Source organism: Anabrus simplex, chromosome 3 (genome assembly GCF_040414725.1).
Source record: "Anabrus simplex isolate iqAnaSimp1 chromosome 3, ASM4041472v1, whole genome shotgun sequence".
Lineage (NCBI taxonomy): Eukaryota > Metazoa > Arthropoda > Insecta > Orthoptera > Tettigoniidae > Anabrus > Anabrus simplex.
Genome location: NC_090267.1, coordinates 133,047,353 through 133,069,811, shown reverse-complemented (window position 1 = coordinate 133,069,811; position 22,459 = coordinate 133,047,353). Strand labels below are relative to the sequence as shown.

Here is a 22,459-nt window from a genome sequence, read left to right as displayed (position 1 = left end):
TCCTACACAACTTTTCATATATTACAGTCTACCAAATGGCAGAACACTAATCTCCTTGGCAATCTATGGCTGAATTTTAATTATTGTCAGATGAACACCAAATGTATCACCAGAGATCTTTTACATGTCAACATCAAACATGGAATGTCTTAATAGTTTCTCCCCACCCAAAACACCTTACTACCCAGGCAAGTCCCGCAAGTATATGAAGTCATTAGATGTGCTGGCATGCTCTGGCCTTGTTCCAAATGGAAATATTCTTGCCCTTCAAAAATCTAACTACCTCTGCCAGGTTTGAACTTATGATCATGGGACCTGGAGGCTGACACTACCACTGATCTACATAGGGAGCCAACTTGTCTATTGCTGTGCATTCAAAAATGGTACTAAATTGTAAGAGGAACGTAATTTACAATTTATGCTTGCAAATAAAGCATAGACCGTTTAGAGATATAGCAGAAAATTGAATCTTCTGTCATGCTCCTGTCACAAAACACCCAAATACATTTACTGCCATCTGGATTACTAAAACAAGTGTTTTTATAGTCTACTCCAAGATCTTTCCATACTTTTGTGTTCTTCCCACTCAAGTCTCAGACTAAGCCCACCAAGTAGGAATCCTAACGCCTGTACTTCAACAATAATTTTCTTCCCAATAGAAAAAGTCATTGGAGTATCAAAATCATGAAAATACAGGCTATTTCCAGGCTGCGCAAAGTCCACGAACCATCACAACCTGTACCTGTCTGGGGTCCAAGAACTTTGTCCTCTTCTCGGTCATAACAAATGCGAGAATGAACATCATTTCACCAAAACTCAGTATACACACCACCTCCATAGTATTTAAACTTTGCGTAGGTGGTCATTAAATTTAGGACGTCTACCAAAATTCCTGCACGACACTGAAAGGAGTTCAAAACCCATCTCCATAGTTGCCAACGTTTAGAAATCAAAAATAGGAAGATTTTAATTCTTGGATTTCATCACATATCTTGCACCACGGTCTACGTGAAAAAAGGACAGGATAAAAGGCATACAGTTAGTGTGAATTGACCATTACATTTAAAATCTTAAACTAAAAATTAAAAAATGGTTACAAGGAAAAGTACATAAACTCAGTTCTACACGAAAGTAAGTTATATCGAGAAGTTTCTACAAGCGCACAGAATATAAGTTAAACTCAACTGTTGTCACCTAAGACCAATACATGACTTAATCAGAGTTCCAATACGCGCACAGATTATAAGTTCAGCTTGATAGACTCAATGTCCATTATAAAGACTAATACATTAGAGTTCACACGCGCACAATTTATAAGTTCAACACGACTGTCAGAGTTTAAGTCCCACAATAAGACTTCGAATATTCGAAGATAACTTCTGTCAGCACTTCGACGAACACTGAAGCATGGAGAGTCAGGCTGGACAACCAGCTATAACTATGTGATCGGGTCTAGTGATCTCAGCTTATATTCAGTTCGGGGCTCCTACGTCATCATATAACGTGATCTCTTTGAGGCTGATTATCTCATGCATCCCTCGACGGATTTTCTCGATATCCACAATCTGAGACGTTTATATTATCCTCTTCAAAATGACGTATCGCTCAAGTCGCTGCGATTAATATTACATAAGTTTGAAAATTTTTCCACATCGAATGTTCGCGAAGGCGTGACGTTCATATCCAGAACATACCAGGCCATGCAGGCTACACATGGCGTCAGGCGGGTAGTCTATCCTGTCCCTGCAGCTACGTCACACACACACACACACACACACACACACACAGCTGTCGCTGACTCGCCTGCTCGCTCCTCCGAACGTAAACAAACCAAGTTTGCTCAGAACGCCTTGCGTGATGATGGAATACAATTAATATTCAAAAAATACGGCATGTACAGGTCGTAACCGGTACAATATGAATAATAATACAGTCGAACCTCGAACCTCCATTACTCGAATTTTCAGGGGTATCTCGAAATAACTTAAACTTTCCGGCCGTTTGTCATATTATTCACGTGTATTTATTTCTCTATTACTCGAAATTCGGTTACACGAATTTCTCGAAGCAAAAATTTCCTCCACTGAAGCAAAAAATACGTAACTCGAATTTTGTGCAACATGAACTGTGCAATATGGCATTATGGTTTGTGAGGAATAGTTAACAAGAAAGGGGTACAGTGAAGCTGGGAACTAAGATGATGGGAATCTAAAAACTCTAACTTCTAGTGATCGGAAAAACCCAACTGTTTCTCGGGTATCAATTAACGTTACGTAAGAAAACAAGCCCAGAAGTCGCGGATGACCAGCACTATTTATGAAACTCTGCTGCATGGTATTGACGAGAAGTTTCAACGTGACCGCAACAAATAGAAGGACAGTTTTTTTTCAAAGATGTTAACGGAGCTATATTTCTTGTTTCACTTCTGTATCCTGTCTTCTAAAAAGTTACTATAATAACTTATAAAGTGATGCCGTAAAATAAGAGTTCCTTTGCATATTTTAAAGTACTGTTAAGAATAATGTATTCAGTAAAAGCCCGTAGGTACATATGATTCAATTATGTGCTATACGTGCTAAAATACGGTATTATCTATCTCGAAATTTCGATAACTGGAAACAAAATTTATCTCCCGAGTTGATCCGAGATATGGTGGTTCCACTGTATTTATATCACACCGACACACGCAACAAAACACGTATTTATTAGACTGTAAATTGAACGGAAATGTAATTTTTTAGGTACCGGTATCTCTAAACACTTGGAGATAACGTGTGTTATGATTTTTGGCCATAATGTGAAGAGAAAATACCAGAAACAGTTACCGACACAACTTCCTAAAATACATTCAACTCATTAAATTTATGAACTAGGAATGAACAAAAAGGCACTGAAATACGAGAAGCTACCACATACAAAACAGATCGGTATGTCTCATACATTAACATACGACTTTGACACGGGCAAAAGCACAGAAACGCTAGAAAAAACATGTGGCCTACAACTCCAAAGAAATTACGCACAGAAACGATGTTGATAGCGCGCGAACCACATAATGAGAAACTCATTCTTCGCCCCGATTAAGTGAGTCGCGAGCGCGCGCTAGGTTTTTCTAGCCTCTCTTGCTAGTAGGACGAGTGCCATCCCGTATTCCTAACCATAAAGCACACATGCTGCTGTAGCGAGCAGGAAACACGACACACGTAAGCGACGGACAATGCACTCGCGAAATAAAGCATCAATAAGTACAGTTGAAAATGAGGTTGGGTAAATTATAAAGCACATAAGAATTTATCCTAGGGGAAGTGTATTGACCGTACTGGAGGTTATATTCAAAAATAGGAATTAAAAATAAATCGGAAGACGAGTTAAAAAACGGAAAGTTTCCGAGTAAATCGGAAGGGTTGACAGGTATGCATCTCCTTAAAGTTGAGTCCTAGTATAGGAACACCCTGGCACTTCTGTATAATTAAAAATAAAAATTCAAAGAGTCAGTGCTTATATCCTCTTCTGTCCAAAGTAGTTTATTGCTTTCACTGAAGACAGTTGATTTGTATTTTAGTATCTTGGGAAGTGAATAGAATTGAAACCTGAAAATTTCCGTGTTCTTCTACGAGTACAGGTGTACGTTCTGAAATTAAAGACCGTACACTGGGTAGTCACTTTGTTATCACAATGCAAGACTGCCTACTCTCTCAAGTCGATTCTGAGAAATACAGATAACTCACTCTAACCCACACTCTACATTCTCTCATGGCACTGCCTCGCTGACTGACTTGCTTCCTTCCTTAAGGGGCCCATAGACGTGCAGTATTATTGCGCAAAATGGGTTGTACAATATATTGTTAGCTGCCTATAGATGTACAATATTATTGCACAAAAATAGAGTTTGTACAATAAATAATCGTGTGGAGACAATATTGATAGTTGTGCAATGTAATGTGCACAGCGGTCATGACATACAATATGCGTTGCAATATATAGTAGTCAGTCCATGCCGGTATTTTATTTGGTGATTATATTGAGTCACACTGATCTTTGCTGCGTTTTAATCGTCGTGGGCGTACGTGCCAAAAAGAAGCAGAAACGGAAAAGCACAAGGGCCAAACAGTGGTTTCTAGAAAGAGAAAAGTACACTCATGAAAATTTACTCAATGAACTGAGAAAATGGGAACCAAATGATTTTCGAAACTTTCTGCGCATGAATGGTGAATTGTATGAGGAACTCCTCGCTTTGCTCTTGACGTCCCACAGAGCCGGAAGGCCATGGTACACTTCGATAAACTCTAAAATAAACTTTTTCTCCTCCTTTTTGCCTGCCATCACGATACCTTCTCCAACGCTTGTTGATACCAACTGGCGGGAGGGCGGGATATTGCACAATATTGCCAACACACAGCACAGTATTTTGCGATTTGCGCAACATATTTCAAACTTTCTTGATTTCGTAGAATATATTGCACAACCCTTCAATATTAAACACACTACCAATTTTATTGCGCAACGTCTACGGGCCCCTTTACTTCCTTCACCACGGAGTCTAACACTGACTGTGTCTATGTACGTATACTGTTGGACAACCGTCTAGAAATATCTACTTCTGGAAACGTTCTTGCAACACTCTGAACACCCTAAACGAAACTCAAACAAACCACGGCCGACTTGAACAAACATACATGGACAACCGAACGACCGGCCTCTCGATTGGAGTAGATCAAACTCGAATGTTCGACTACCGTACATACGAACAAGTCCATAACATTCCTAATGGTTCTACATGTATCTGGACAATAAATAATTACTGGAAGTTTCCAGAAACCTCCATATGTATCAATGATAGTGGATTATACCCAATATTTGAATATTAGTGTTTTCTACAGTTTCCAACTACACGGATTTTGAGGTTAGACGTATGCACAATACGTATTTGAGGTTATTTACAGTGTATAGCCGTATCAAACCAGTCTATGGACTGATGACTCAACAGTTGTACTTATATTAGCAATAATAGTTGAAGGTTTTACAAGAGTTAGATTATGTGTAGACTGGCGTACATACGACAATTCAATATCAGGAAAGAAGTTGTCGACATTCGCCCCACGGACAAAGGGATTCATCAAGGTCAACGGAAAAGAAACTGCAAACAAGGTCTTAAACATCATAGGCTCAGCGGAACTTTGTTCATCTGTATCTTTTCAGCACCTGCCACAGTCTGTCTTCAATCTTCCACCCCCTCGCAGCTACCTTTTCAGCTGCGTGATTAAAGGGCGTAGAACCGGTCATCTCAGAAGAATCTAAACTCAAACTAAAAACGGATGGTAATTCAGTTCGGAAGGCCATTTTATATTTAAAAAAAAAAACGCTATTGGACCGACATTCATGACGAGTCTCCTACCGCTCACCGCTGACCTGACACAGACTACTCAAACATGGTGTTTTTCCACCGCTCAATGCTGATCTTGACTACTCGAACATAGTGTACACATAATTCGGTAACATCATAGAGTAGAACCTTTGTGTATTCCTCACCTGCAGCCCCTGTGCTGTGGGCACAGCTTACAGTACAACAATCATGACACTACCCAATGTCTAGCAGAGAAACCAAACTGAGGACACTGCAATCAGCCTCACTACATTTTGCAATGCCGCAACAAGCAAGCGCCTCCACAGTGCCACATTTGTGGGTTACATCATACAACTTAAGTCAGTGTAAGGTTTGCCCAACCCCACCACCAGACTGCCCTGACCTCATAGCCCCCATCAGAACAATAGACCACACCACATCAAAGAAAGACTCCTATCCACCCATCCACCACCACATCATCCAATTTTTCACCCTATCTTTGATGAATATCTTTCCATACCACTCACCCCTAATTATTTCCCAACTCCAAGCTGCAGCCTATTTTTTTTTTTTTTTTTTAGCAACAGGTAAACCACCTCTTTTATCTGTCAATTAAACATAATCATATGTTAAATACTCTCAGCCAAGAACTTCACTCTCAGAGCTCCACGGCATCTCCCTGGTATTCTTTACTCTCCGATTCACCTTTCATTCACAACGGCAGCTGATCTCCAACTGAGCATGCAAGTCAAGATGGCGCCATTTTATAACCACAGACTGTGTTACAACTCTGCATGTGACGTCACATATTTAGCACAAAATTTGCCTTAACTTGTGCTATTACATAAAAAAAGTTTCAGATTTGTATGACTGTAAACCATACCAATAATTTAAATGAAGTACAATTTACGTGGTAGAACTAAACAACAAGCATCTCAGGAGACTGCTACAACACACTGCAGACCCTCGTGACTATGTTGTTTTGCTACTAGCAGCTTCATTATATGTGCTGGCTCCAGTCGTGGTTGTGGAGTGAGTGCTATGGTACTAGGACTGAACCAATATAACATGACACATGTAATAAAAGTATACTAGTATGTACAAGTGTTTGAGTAACATATGTGTAGATGATACTCTCTAAAAGAATTTGTGAGGAGTTCATTATATACTGTATCAGCTTAAGCAGAAAATTTGATACTTGGTGTATCAGGTAACAAAGCTATGTTGATATGGCTGCAGGGTTGATTGTTGGAACTGTGCAGACTGAATATGAAGTTTTAGAATTCTTCTGGAGTTGTAAGTAGACACTGTGCATGGTGATATGAATGGGTGGAACTCTCAGTTCATAGCGGAACAAATGGGACATATTAAAATTGAAAATATGGTTGTGGTTGTACAAAACCCACACACATTTTGTAAGAAATGACTACGGATTCAAGAAGTGAACTCGTTGGTTACATGCAATGTGAACCATTTTCTTTAGCTAAGGATTGGAGCAATAATAGTAACACTAAGCTTTACTGTATTGTCACCTGTTTTGTGGCAAAGCTGGAAAAGATAGCTCAGCGTTGTCTGTCCCAGCCTTGGTGGGTGATTGAACGGAACATAATATTGGTAATTTCAAGTTAGTGTTACAAAATATCAATTCAAAATTGCGTAGTGTTCTGTTCCGACAATGCTCTAGTCATGATTGGAAAGCAGAATGGAGTTGCTGCTTTTTTAAGGGAAGCACAGTTATTGTGTTTGTACAGGGTTGCCCATGCCATTTGATTAACTTGGCTGCGGAGAAAGGTGCAAGCAGTTTGCCTGTTAAAGCTGATGAACTGTTAGTCGACATCTTCCATTATTTAGAAAAGTTTTGTAAGAGGAAGGAACGCCTCAAGAAATTCCAAGCGCTTCACAAGGAAACGAAGAAGATACTGAAACATGTTTGCACAAGATGCAGAGATGCCAACTATTATGATTCAGTCGTAATAACTACAAATTACCCATCACAATTCCGCCTTTACGAATCCCACATCACAAATTACGATTTTTTTTGTTGACTTTTAAATCTAAGTGTAAGAAGTGTTTAAAATGATACACAAGGAATGCCATTACAGCTTGATTTCTCAGAATATTATTTTCAGATTTCTTAGTAATAATTTATACCCCCCGTTGAAGAATATTTCGAGTTTTCATGCGCCGAACGCAGTGTGCTTCCAGTACAGGAAAAATAGGCACCTGTGAAGTAGCATATCTTGCGGAGTTGTCTTTGTTTGTCACACCATCAGACTTCCTCGCAAGTATGCAAGTTCTGTCATTGTTTTGGCGACAAAGTGGTGATACTCCGTTTCATTGTGGATACCGTGTGCGTGACTGTTTAAGAAGTATGTATAGCAATTTTTGTTGCCAAATTTACATATATTGCTCTTTTAGGATATATGCAAATCATGTGTAACAAAATTTTGAAATAATGAAGCGATTTCCTGTGTAGGAAAATACACGTGGTGATGTTACAGTGATTAGTGATGCTAGTAATAAACCAAAATTTTAAGGAGGAATACTCAAAAGAATGGCCCCATTTACTGCGTTTCTCAGAATCTCATTCACACGAGTTTTGTAGTGTGTGTAGCCGCGATTTTTCAGTTGCGCATGGTGAGGAAGAACAAGACTAAGTTCCGTGCTAATATGAACACCGAACTGTTAAGTGCTCTGTTAGTGAAGAGGATGCACATGATATCAAAAGGAAAAGCATGTCACCAGTGAATGTTTACCAAACAGCAACTAGAACCTGCTAAGGGAGCAACTACAGTACTCAACAAAAGAAATGATCCTTCAACCTCCACTCAGATATGTACTGCAGATCACCTGTTACTTCAGCACGTAAGAATCATGCACTCTTTATATGCCAGTCTTTGAATAGGTGGTTCATTGATTTTTCAATGATATGTAAGTTAATGAAATTCCAAAAAATATATGTATTTGGCAGCCCCCCACCCCACCCCGGCGCCCAAACAGCTGAATTACGAATTGCCTTTCTTGAAAGTTGGCATCTCTGAAGATGGCTATCATGGCAATCCACTACTTGGTTTCTTTCTTTCAAGATGACGTGCTTGTTAATGCTCAGTGTGCATCAACCACCAGCTTAAAACATCTTTTATAACCCTCAAAGCCGAGCCTGGTAGTTCCAAAGACCACGAAAAGAGGAAAGCTACTGAGTCGTCAGAATTGGTCACCCCAAAAGATTTGCACATATCTCAAAATCTGAGACTCCTGTGCTAAAGAATAAGAACATTATTCAAAATCAAATTTTTTAAAATTTATTTTTTCACCAGCTGTAAATAAGGAATACTGTGCCTTCCCGTATGCTGTCATTCCTTTCTTTGAGAATCTCCGTTCTACACTTCAGATGCCCCCCCTCACATTCATAAACTAATGACGAACCTGTTAAAACAGCTGCTTTCCAGATTTGTTAAACCAAAAGTGATCAAAAGTTCCCTTTTATTAAAAATTGAGAATTAGAGAGACAATGATGAACTAGTCATTGGTGTTGAGACAGTGAACTTGGTGAAGAAACTTAATGATAGAGATAAATCAATGTTCTTTTCATCTGCCTTGGGTTACATCTGCACAGCATTTGATTATATTATTAACAAGTTCCCATTTAGAGCCGTATACACCAGCATCAGTTACTTTTGCTGTTATCTTAGATTTCCAAAACTTGGATGTCATTATGTCGGATAACGCTGACCTCCGTATTCACCACAGAATTTATCATCTCGGTTTTTCCAAAACTAAGTTTTCGTTTCTATAATAATAATGCCAATTGCTTTTACGTCCCACTAACTACTTTTTCGGTCTTCGGTGACGCCGAGGTGTCGGAATTTAGTCCCGCAGGAGTTCTTTTACGTGCCAGTAAATCTACCGACACGAGGCTGACGTATTTGAGCACCTTCAAATACCACCGGACTGAGCCAGGATCGAACCTGCCAAGTTGGGGTCAGAAGGCCAGCGCCTCAACCGTCTGAGCCACTCAGCCCGGCAGTTTTCGTTTCAATCTGAGTTTGAACCGCAAATTGCTCATACTGACATACGGAAAACAAATGACTACGTGCTGCTGCCACTATCGAAATATAAACAAGTTTTTGATTCCATTCGGGATTTGCATATAATTTGCATAAATTATGTCCCCTGTTGAGCAGAAACGAAGAAAGAAGACTAATGACTTTCCAAGAGTGGATTGTTATTTAATTTGGTGGCAGAAAGCATTAACATAGAGACAAAGCCTTCACATTGCATATTTCACTCAAAATATAAGGCAGGATTCCTTAATTCATCATTAAAAGTCACCCAGTCGTGTACTGTACAAGATATAAGCTATAATCGAGAATTCATTTTAGGCCCACCTATGTGCTGGGAATTCCCGATTGTTTGATCATGGATAACACTGACAGTGTCAGCTTTAGATAACCTAAATGTGTCTGAAAATCTGTGTCGCCCTAATCCTCGAAATATGTCGCACATACTTTTATCCACCTAGGATGTTTATTAATTGCATAATAGTGGTCATTTTACTCGTTGCTGCGATTTTCTCTAGCAATTAGATATTCCAGCAAGCTACGAGCAGCCATCTTGGAAGCCTATCTTAGATGTTTAGTTTAATTTTGGCGGTGACATTCATATTGTGACCCGCAAGTTTAAAGTGCAGAAAAAACACTGTGTACAATGTTCCCAGTGTAAAGCAAAAACAGGTGAGCACTCAAGATGTAACTTTGTGTATTTAATTTCAGGAGTGATCATAACATGTATTTGACTTTTATTAGTATTGTTTGTTATCTCCCCCTTGCCATCCTTTTTAACTATGTCTCAAGACTTTGCGATGCATGCATGTGTTGTTAACATTTTTCTGCTTTAGGATCTTCTGGATTTCTCTTTTTGAAAGTTGACAGGTATGAATACGGATAGGTATTATAGCTGTCCCTCGGAAATAGATTGACACAGGCTCTTATTGGAAGGAAATGGTATGCTGCAACCATCTTGAAATTCTGGGATGATTCATTTTTATGTACCAATACCCCTGATGATTTAGACACTTTTGTCAATTGTTGCACGATATATTTTCTAATAACAATAATCAGGGGTAGAAAAAAAATAGAAATAATTCAGTAGCCAGCCTCTTTTTATCAGGAGCCAGGGCTCTGGTAAAGAAGCAGGGGACTGGAAATAATAATATTGCATTGAAAATTATTCACAGGTGTTCAGGACTCCATTTTGAATATTAGGTCCCGAAATGTTGCATTATTAGTGATTTTGTGGGTAATATTGGTGTTAATTGCACATAAGAAGAATGAGGATGTATTCATGATGGCCATCTTTGTTTCCAGAGATGTTGTGGTTAGAGGTGGGGACGGAGCGAGTAGAACTGGAGAGCAACTCGGTTCTTCAGGTTTTCGTGACGTCACAGCAGAGCACCGATTCAACTCGAATACTCCGTATAGCGCTGCGGGTGCTTCAGTAAACCTTCCAGCCAGGCTAGACTCGCAACACCACTGTGCTGTTGTTCAGACTCCTGACTGAGACGTCTGTTCCATTCGTGTTTCCTTATACTTTGTTTAAAGTTGTTGCGTTATATTTTCTACCAATATTTGTAATAAGAAAGAAGCAATAATGCCATGACAGTCAGTATTTTACTAGCAGTCCAGTTAGAAAATCCGCTACTTCTAAAATTTGCAATTAAATCTATTGTACAAGTGGAGGAACGTCAAATTTATGGAATCACATAAAAAGGGCGTATCTTAAGGACATGGTACAAATACAGTTGCACATCGTGAAAGTAATTCCATTCCTAGGTATGGATGAGAAAGTGCAGGAAAAAAAATAAGTTGCAAAGGAGTTTGTCTACTTTTGTATGCGAAGACAAGCAGTCACTGAGGGTTGTAGAGGATAGAGCCAGACCTGTAGCTTAGATCCTTTCCAACAGAGCAAAAAAGAACGAGGCCACCATAGCTCAATTGGTAGAGCTACCAACGCGAACTCGGGAGGTTGTGGGTTCGGATCCCACTGGTGTCCGGTTGGCCTTTTTTTTTTCTTCTGTACTTAACATCTCTTCGACACGCACTAAAAGTATGCATCACGACCTAATAGGTTGAAAGTTGATTTCGGTTACAACGCGGTCGTGAAATTTCAATATTCATTGACCCTTAAGTGAACTTGCTCTTGATTTCTCAGAATATTATTTTCAGATTTCTTAGTAATAATTTATACCCCTCGTTTAAGAACATCTGTGCCCGCATTGGAGGTGTTTTGCATGTGCTGGACAAATTCGTTCAAATTCTGCAAAACGAGCTGAAACTCTGATATTTTTTAATGGAAATTCCTCCTATATAACACCTGTTCCATGCAATACAGAACACTAACGATACTTCCCATACTGTCTGTGTACAACGTATTGTGTCTTGATTTTAATGCTTGTCACAAGATGAAGAATTGAGTTCATTTGTATACTTATTTCCATTACTGATGTTATCTTAACAGATTTTTCATTAAACTCTTTACCACATAGTTATAAATGAAATGTTTGACATTATACGAGTTTAGGCACATTTCAAAGCACTAGATTTCGTTTCGTCAATTATCACATTATGGAATACGGTACGTTTATCCATATGCATTTATATTTATTGTATTTATTTATTAATTTGTATGTTTATTTCTTTATTTATGTCTACTTGATATGCCTCATATTGAGCACAGGGTTGTAATTACACTGTGTTACGTTATCTGTTAAATTTATATTACATTATAAAAATTGTGCAAATAACCAATAACAGATAGTACCACTGATAATAATTGATAATCCTCTTTATGAATGTAAACTGTAGCTTAGAAGGTCAATATAAATTTTAAATTTACCGCTATAATGTTGTACTCGGTTTAACCGAGTAATGACGTCACAGTACTTGCTCCGAACCGAACCACTCCCACCACTAGTTGTGGTATAGACTGGTTTCTTTGACTTTACAGCAAAGCATGGAACTTCAGATAGGTGAGAAAAGCATGGAAGTTACAATGCAAAGATGTTATTCTCATGACAGAGCTTGGCCTGAATTTGCAAAGATAGATTACAGCTACTAAATTAGAGGAGTTGTAACATCCATGCTTTGTAATGTAAATACACTCATTGCAAATATAACTATGTATTGAATAGGTGGAAAACTTTTCTGTTTATAATTTATATGCAATCTGGAAACATTTTCTTAAACAGAGCACCAGCATGATGAGCAGCAGTTAACATGATATTATGTTCAATTAAAAATTAAGTGGACAAGCATTCCATTCTTACTATATCAAGGTCGGCTCCAAAGGTAAAAAACCTAATTAATTTTCTGACTGCCATCCTTAAATTTTGTATTGGAGACGTCATTAACAGAGTTAATGTGATTTACTAATTCTGTCCTTCCTCCATGAGAAACGTTTATATCACACAAGTACATGGAACAGAATGCATATGTTTCGCCTTTCCGTGATCGTATAAGAATGGAAATGCTGCAGAATATGCCTCCCTAAATTACTGATAACCTAGTTTCTTAATTTAACTCACTACGAACACCACTAAAAATACTAATCACTTACAAATTCGTCGCACAATTCCACGAGTTTCAGAACTACTGCCAATATTATTCAAACCCACACACAAACAAAGCCTTTCAACTGCTACAAAGCACGACACAGTTACTCAAGTTGTTATATATAAATTCACAGCCTGCAACTTGTTTGGGAACATCTCAGTGATGAAGTAACATTTGAGGTAGAAAGGTGACAAAAGCACGGCGATAATTAATAATGAGATTACTGATACATTTACCGGATGAATTTCAAACACTGCATCTCGTATTACCAGCTACTATCCAAATTCAAACAAATCCGATTTCACCGCAGAAAGTGAAAACAAGCGCTGACATTGAAAACCCGTACATTTTACGGAAAAACTGGAATACCTGGCAAGCATGTGTATTGAATTCTAGGAACGACACACCATTTTAAAAGATTTACCCAATAGCAATTACTGTTCTAGAAACTGTTGCACAATATATTTTCTAATAATAATCAGAGGTAGAAAAAATAGAAATAATTCAGTAGTCAACCCCTTTTTCGCAAACATGAAAACCACACGTTAGACTAGGATAAAGCTAAGTATTGCTTTAGAAATGTGTCTTCAGTAGTCTAGTCTATCAATTTGTATAAGAATGGAATAAAAACAATTTATATTTTAAGAGCTACTAACCCAAAAGTCACCAGTTGCCTTCACAGTCAGTGTCTTTTCAAATTACACTACATGTCCCTGTTCAATTTCCCACCAAAATACCAACAATCAATACATTTTGTTGCATCAAAGTCTTTTATAGATGGTCCAGAGCAAGCTTGGTTCGCAGTTTGTCGTTAATAATATTCAATACTCACATGATGAGGTCGATACAGAAATTGTTGCCACTATACTGAGGAGCTTTTCCTGAAATCAGAAATCGTCTTTTCACAGTCCTCGATTTTTCAAGTAGAACATTCAGCGGAAAACCTTTCCCAAACTACTTTGAACACGTACCACTCGCTCAGTATGTCTTCTACGTTGTTCTCAATTTGAAGTTGTTTTGAAAAATGAGTGGCAAGAAGCTGTATTCACTGTTGCCATAATATCCCAATGGTTTTCCTGATGGCCAGGAATGTGTGTCAAAAACGCCAGTGGCACTTTGAATATCCATATTTTGAAGAAATGTGTCTTTCAGAAAGTTAATCCCACTTGCCAAAATATGTTCCTTATCACTCGTAAAATTCTTATCAGGCACACCTGATAAATGTATTCCACTGAAAACTCCTGAAAATGTTGTAGCAGAAACAAACTTTTCTCCCATTGAGCTCTTGGTGTTCTGAAGTCGCTGCAATGAATTAATTGCATTATTTACCTGCACTCTTACCTGCCTTAAAATCAGATCATGCCTCTGAAATACAAGCGAAAGTCTTTTGAATATACTCAGAGAAGTGAATTGTGATGACAAATTTAAAGTCCTTTATGTTCTTTAGAACACCTTTAGTCATGATTTCTTCTCCACCTTACCTTTCAGAAATATTCTGTAACTGCACCACCAGACATTCCCAGTCTTTGACAATTACATGCAAAGCATCTAATTTGCTTGACACCCATCTAACTTTGTGAAACTACTGTAATTTTAGATATTTCACATTCCAGCAACTCTTGAAATATTCTTCAGTTCATGAAGTCCTTTTGGCGAATGCCGATAAGACTTATATAGTTTCCTGAGTGTAGAATCAATGATTTTAAGTTCCACATTTTTTTGGTGAGTGAAGAACGATGAGTTGTAGTCGACATGCAACACAGGGAACGTTTTCTAAGTTCTCAAATTTGTCAGATATTTGTTACCAAATCATTACGGACACCAATTATACATGGTGCTCCATAAGTCCCTATACCTATTACCTTTTTACCATTGAACAGTTCCCCCTAACCGAAGCAATTCTGTTTATAGAGGTTCCACATAGCCATCACTTGTTGCATCTTCCAATGACACAATAAAGAAATGTCTCCACCTTATTTTCTTTTAAAACACAAGTGTAAAGTATCAGCTCATCAGATTTATCTGTTGATCCATCAAAGTAAGATAATGACATCTGAACTTTCCTTAATTTCACAGACCAAATCTTCACGAAGATCTGAGGCAATGTATAAAATAAATTCTCCGCATTGCTCATCATTCACATACTTCCCTGCACCAGTAACATTCAACGTGCTTAACGATTCAACCAAACCTTCAAAATCACGATTGAGGCGCTGGCCTTCTGACCCCAACTTGGCAGGATCAATCTTGGCTCAGTCCAGTGGTATTTGAAGGTGCTCAAATATGTCAGCCTCGTGTCAGATTTACTGGCACATAGAAGAACTCCTGCCGGATTAAATTCTGACACCTCGGTGTCCCCGAAAACCGTAAAAGTAGTGGCACGTAAAGCAAATATCATTATTACTGAACCTACAAAATCAGTGCAGGTCTGTTATTTTTTGCAATATGATAAGATGCCATTAATAATGCATTCATATGCTGTAACAATAGCATTCATTTTCTTTATGCACTTAGCTAAAGGTGAACATTCCGGATTTTTCTGAAAACTTTCAGCCTCGTGACACTTCGAGTGAGGATAGGATTTTTCATGGGTTCTTATGTTTCCAGTTTAAATGGTCGTGAAAACTCTAGAATTTTGGTCGGCAATACTAGGAAAGTTACTGCACAATTCACACTTGGCAATTCCTTCTTCACAGCGCAGCCAAAGTAATTCAAACCACAATTGCTGAAATTTCCATGTGACTGATAATTGAAATTTAGATGTATTTTTTAGCGTGGGAGGACTTTCACCTCGCTGCTACTCTGTGCTGCGGGAGAAGAGCACAACAGAGCTTGCTTAGAAGTGCACACCATCACGTAACACGTTATAACAGAGACAAGAAGCATTGGATTTAAACCAAATTTTTACACTTAATGACAAATGTAGCCAGTGATAACATACGTTACTGAAACCATACTATCATATTTTTGAGACCATGTTTACCTTAGAAATTAAACTTGGTGTGGTAAATTTTAAATCATTCCTCTATGCAGATAATAATAATGTTATTTGCTTTACGTCCCACTAACTACTATTTTAAGGTCTTCGGAGACGCCGAGGTGTCAGAATTTAGTCCAGCGGGAGTTCTTTTACGTGCCAGGAAATCTACCGACACGAGGCTGACATATTTGAGCACCTTCAAATACCACCGGACTGAGCCAGGATCGAACCTGCCAAGTTGGGGTCAGAAGGCCAGCGCCTCGACCGTCTGAGCCACTCAGCCCGGCCCTCTATGCAGAGACCAGTTTCGAAGTCTGGGCACCAGTACAGTGATACCTTCCTTTTGCCCTGTTTATAGCACACCACACACCTCTTCTGTGGCCTAGCTTTGTTTGCAGTTAGAGGGATCCTCTGTAAACAGTGCCTTTCAGTGAGACGAGACAGTGTTGTCCACTGAATGATGACCGGAACATTTCTAGTTACATCACTCCCACACCTGGCTAGAATTCCCTCAACTAAATCTAACCTGAACTTCAAGTGGTCAGCCCTGTTGTTCTGGAGGTTACATTTATATATTACAAAAGAGTTGAAAACTGTAACATTTAAAGGCCTCCTAAAACGTTTTATGTACCATTTGCTCATTTTTCTTTTCTTTCTTCAAGTAACTTTGCAGCATTTTATCTTTGAGGTCAACTCCACCCAAGTATTTATTGTAGTCAATTGCACAAACCGGTTTAACGTACAGAAAACAGAAAAGGAAATTACAAAAAAGTGTGAAATTTGCAATACTAATCAAAATAATAGAATAAGCAATCTAATTTCTAATAAGTTACTATAATACATTACAATAATTTTTAAACTGCGTTCAGATCCTAATTACTACGCACAAATAGAAATGAAAATTCCAATTAGGTCTTAAGTTAGAAATTTCAAGAAGTACCGGTACTCAAGGATTACCAACAAAGTTAAACACGTAGACAGCTTAACATTAGTACTACTTTATCCTAGTATGATGTAATAGAAATGAAACCTGCCGTTTGCACAAGAATACACACGAATACAACAGGCAAGGTAAGGTACTATCTAATATACCGTATCTACACTACCATTCTCAACTGAAGTGTGGTTATGATTATTACAGATGATGGATTACTACTGTATTATTCTCCCCACTCCGCAGGACGGAAAATAAGTGTCCTTAAATATGAGGTTTACAATAATTTCTCAAAAGTATTTCCGTGTAAACTACGCCTACGCCGAACAAGGTTGTTTACGCTCTGCATCTAACTGAGAAGCCTAGGTCTTGTACAGAGGAAAAAAAAAAAGGGGGCCTTCACCTTTATAGCCTTCTACTGCTCGACGTACCACAACACTTAAAACTTTAAAGCCTCTGTTATACATCAATTGTATTTAAAAGTTGTTTCTCTATTTAGAGATCCATTTTACTCTGTCACAAGACAACTTCCAAGATTTTAATGTGTATATTTAAGATTTTAAACACAATTAAGACTCAGCATTAAAGGTTGGCTTTCCTCCTCACATCAAGATTAATCAATCATGTCTTAAATACGTCATAACAAGACAAATCATGTTTTTAAACTTTAATGTGGAATTTTTGTCAAGGACTATCTTACTTATAAGTGTTACACTTGTCATTTGTGTGTCATGTGTGAATATTGTATCGTATATTTTGTTCTTTTGCTCTTTTTAATGATCGGCTGTTGACACAGTGTCGAAACATATTAAACATGTTGTGATACATTGCACAATATAATTGTATTGTATTGAAAAGGTGGAACCCTTAAATTCAACTTATTGACATTCTGATATATCAAACTCTAGAACAAAATGTTTTAGACACCATCTAGGTAGAATATATCAGTACATAATGTACCTTATCATGCACAGAACAACCATAAAAGAGTTGTGTACTTGCATTATGAAATAAAAGAATGTTGTAAATACAGTACATTAAATAGAACGTCTTTTAGAATTACAGTAACGCGGTTGTCTACTTCTGGCAGCTCGGTAGCCTTCATAATTCCTGTAATATTTCCTTGTGGTAACTTACAGGAATATGTATAAAATCTGCCATGGTTCACCGCACAGCAAACAGCTGTCACGGAGTGCATGAATGGAGTTGACACCAGAGTCGAGTGCCTTCGCAACACCGTTCACGACACATCCCTACCGATAACTTATGATCTGTAATGGCACTCGATTTTTCATGTCCACATGAAGGGGTACTTGTTTGACAGCTTACGACGATGTGTCTCATGACCGTTAAGACAGCTCTCACGCAGAACTGAAACGTCAAGTTCCAAGGTACAAAGCGCCAATTACAGAATTCAAAACTCTGCCAAAAGTGGTGAAACATACAACTCTCCACCGAGAATACAAGAAAGATCTACATGATTTACTAACCGAAATAATGTAACTTGATATAACTTGGAAAGAATTCTACAACGTGGGTAGGTGAACAAATCATATCCATGACATTTCATTATAATAATTGATTTTACAGCAATTAAGAGTAAAATTAGCGGTAAGTTAATAAATACTGTTATCTACATCAAAATGCTTCAATATGTCTTTTATTTATGTAACAGAGAGTGTGTGTGTGTGTGTGAAAAGTCTTTGCTCACTTAACTTCTTTGAGCTTCTTGGCTTCGCTTTGCTCGATGTTATTCAGTGAGGCAAGTTGTTGAATTGTGCCCATAACTAATTAATGAATATAATTATTTTTCTTTCAAGAAATATTATTTTTGTGTTATTTACGATATACTTTTTTTCACCTTTATTCTCCAGTTTGAACAGCCCGCGTTAGTCATGATGGACAAAGATATTGAGAATTCACAGGCAGCATTCCCATTCGTCGGTGATGCATCATTAATACTGTATATTTATTGGTCCAGGGATCATGCTATTTTTCTTTCAGTAAAACTCACTTTTGTATTACGATACACTTTTCAGCACAACCATAGTCTGCCCCGCAATGTTAGCAACACGAGGCACCACGATGTGGCACACGCGAAGTAACTATCCTTTGTTTAATACTTAGGTTTCCACTAGTAGTGCTGAGATAAGTAGGGTGAACAGAATAGCACTGCTGGGTTTGATATGGCTATATATTTTTTTCTTGTCGTGCAGACAGTATGCACCGCAGCAGAAGAAAAGAGCCTCTCGAAGAGAGTGTCCCCACAAGGGCTACATTTCTCTAGTAATAATGGTATTTAACAATTTACCGCTAATTTTACTGTTGGTTTGTAGTTAAAGCTAATAAATGACCATTTCTTGCCGTAAGCCCTGAAATTAGAGGAGGAATTCAGAAAGTGTAAGGTTACTGCTGTCCAACGGTATGATGCTTCCAAACTTTGCGGCTTTTTCTTTTTTTTCTTCTTTTTTTGGCTTTACGTCGCACCGATACAGATAGGTCTTATGGCAACGATGGGACAGGAAAGGGCTAGGACTGGGAAAGAAGTAGCCTGGTGTGAAAATGGGAAACCATGGAAAACCATAGAACCCACTATCTCCCGAATGCTGGATACTGGCCGCACTTAAGCGACTGCAGCTATCGAGCTCGGTGGCTTTTTCTTTAGCAGTGGTTGGTAACGTCAGCCAATGCCAGTGATACTTGGCAGAAGCAATGGATAATGGTGCCTGGACCACAACTTCAGGTTATAAAAGTAAATATACTTCTAGGGGCGGGTAGGCTGGACCCTGGCAGGCGTACTGAACACATCTGTCCTCCACAATCATTCCTAGATAAGAATAGCAGCAATGAAACTAAAATATTATGTAATAATCCTCGAATGGCAGACTATTTCTACCAACTTTTCACCTCATATTTCCTGTTTGAACTGCCTGTGCTGGACAAAGGTACTGAGAATTCACAGGCAGCACTCCATATGTAGACGGCACGAAGAAGCGGAATGCCACAGAAGTGAGTCATTTCTACAGCAAAAGTCGCTGTAGTTAGTTACGTATCCATCAACGAGCTACTTTTCTCCAGTGATAATGGTATTTATCAGTTTACTGCTAACTTTACTGTTGATTTGTGTGAAAGCAATTTTTTTTTCCATTTAGGTCAAAAATTGCAATTAAATTTCATGGATATAATTCGTTCACATAACCCCCAACTCATAATATATTTATTGGTCCAGGGATCATGCTATTTTCCTTTCAACATGGATCATGTTATTTTGCTGTTTGAACTACCCGCGCTAGTCATATGGACAAAGATAATGAGAATTCACAGACAGCCCTGGACCTCAAAAAAGAAAAAAAAAAGACGATACGAGCAGCGGAATGCAACATAAGGGAGTATGGTCTACAGCCCGCAAGTACATATACATATTTCTCTACTATAAATAACGAAAACCTGTAAAGAAAACAATGGCCAGCCTCACAACCATGGTTTTGGAGTTGGGCAGGTTTGCAAATATTTCTTGGAATTAACTGAGCTGACATGTGCACCACAGGTAGGGCATCTAAAACTAGCCTGAATGAATAAAATTTAACTTGAACCACACAATGATATGTGAATATATAAAAAGAAGCTTGGGAGCAAAGTATTTCCAATTATTTCCCTTTAATGCAATCTAGAATTCTGGAGGCACTTCTTAAGTTCAGTAAATGTTATCCTGCATTCTCAAACTAGTGAAAGTGTACACAAAAATGGCATCAATGGAACTGAACTACCCAAACACATACCGATGTTTCTCCAGTTCTGGACATAAAGGAAAAGCAGAAAAAGATCACAACCTCCCGGAAAAAATGTAACATCTTAGAAATGGTCTAATTTATCAGATTTACATGGTCTCAGTTTTAATTCTTCTATATATGTAAAAATACCTCTGGGATGGGATGGCAGCGAGTCCCTGGCAAGTATAAGGATGGTTATCTATGCTACTCCAGAAATAGGCTAGTTTCAAGCCATTTTCGCATGATTTTTCATCCAGGATTGCTCGACGGTATTACCACCTTCAAGTACATTACCTTACAGAAAATGTACAAACATCCCAATATGAAACCTGAAGACTTCAATGCCCATTAAAATACTAAATTAAAAAAACAGGCTGGGACAGTCAATAAATGAGGATACAACAATCCGAAACTTCAATTTAAGGTAAATTAAACAACGAGCAACACAGAACTGCAATTCCTAAATTATCATGAAACTTCAATTTAAGATTAAACAACGAGCAACACAGCACTGCAATTCCTAAATTACTACCATGCAGTCACCTTCCCTTAAAATTCCCACGGCTAATACCACCTGGCTCAAAGAACTGTCTTAGGATAAACTTTGCAACACACCTCAGGATAAACATTTGTATTCATTCTTATCATGTTCGGGATAATAAGTCATCATAGGTGCGGCAAAGAACTACATATACAGCAAAAAATCAGGGCACATGCAGACTACACAACTAACATATCGCACATTACAACTCGCCACATGTAGCAACAAGCATGGAGAAGTACCAGAGAATTGTTGAGCTCACCTTTCTGCCAAAAACTTGGACTGACTGAATCTGTTCTTTCGGCTGCTGAAATATAAAAAGAGGTGAAATTAAAATAATTGCATCATCACGCACATCCAAAATGTAAATACACACATATTACGCAGCTAACCTTCTGCATTTTTGTGGACATTTCTACTCAAGAATAACGTCGCCCCGCTCACCTCGTGGAAAGGAAACCGATGACACAGGAAGTCTGGAAGTTGCGCTTTCAGAGTGAATGTTTGAATTATCTTCATTTAAAGACGAAAATTCATTTGAATCAAAATAGAAAAATTATATAAATAAACCATTTAAGAAAAATATACGAATTTCTAAAAGTAAACATTTCACGAAAGTTTATGAAGTATCTAATTTGAGTTCGAAGAACAGAGGAAGTGCTACATACTCCACAACGCCGGTTAAAGAAACTTTCAATTCTTGCGTGCTATCAAAGTTAAAATTAAAGATACAATATATCGACGCGTTGCCAGAAAAATGATCTTAACATTTTCTTATCTCTAGAATATCTTTATTAAAATTAATATATTGGTCTACAAACTCGGTAACGTATTGGGGGCGTGATCACCACAAATGGTTTAGCATTTCTCTTATATGATCCTTGGGTTTAGCTGCTGCCTTCACACCCGGGAGGCTGAGATTCGAATCGCGGCCGATCCGGGATCGAGAGTTTCATTTTAAATTTACACTAAAGTACTGTATAGGCTTATTGTTGCTAATATATGAAGGCTTTCGTGGAGCCCTCTGAGGGGTTTTTTACAACTTGCTTTACGTCGCACCAACACAGATAAGTCTTATGGCGACGATGCGAAAGGAAAGGCCTAGGAATGGGAAGGAAGCGGCCGTGGCCTTAATTAAGGTACAGCCCCAGCATTTGCCTGATATGAAAATGGGAAAAGATGGAAAACGATCTTCAGGGCTGTCGAAGGTGGGGTTCGAACCCACTATCTCCCGGATGCAAGCTAACAGCTGCTCGCTCGGTACCGCACGGCCAACTCGC

The 22,459-nt window shown here is 38.3% G+C and overlaps 1 protein-coding gene across 2 annotated transcripts in view; it reads right to left on the bottom strand.

Annotated features, from left to right (window-relative positions):
• Positions 1-21,684, bottom strand: part of RpS16 (ribosomal protein S16) — a 48,628-nt gene extending 26,944 nt beyond the window's left edge. Inside the window, exons 1-2 of one of the 2 annotated variants that reach the window (XM_067142708.1) lie at positions 21,572-21,684; positions 21,442-21,486 (exon numbers count right to left, since the gene is read on the bottom strand). In XM_067142708.1, the coding sequence (XP_066998809.1) occupies positions 21,442-21,486; positions 21,572-21,592 (66 nt within the window). In that variant the 5' untranslated portion in view covers positions 21,593-21,684. The remainder of the gene's footprint in view (positions 1-21,441; positions 21,487-21,571) is intronic. The other variant, XM_067142709.1, reaches the window with a different exon arrangement.
• Between the last annotated feature and the right edge of the window lie 775 nt (positions 21,685-22,459).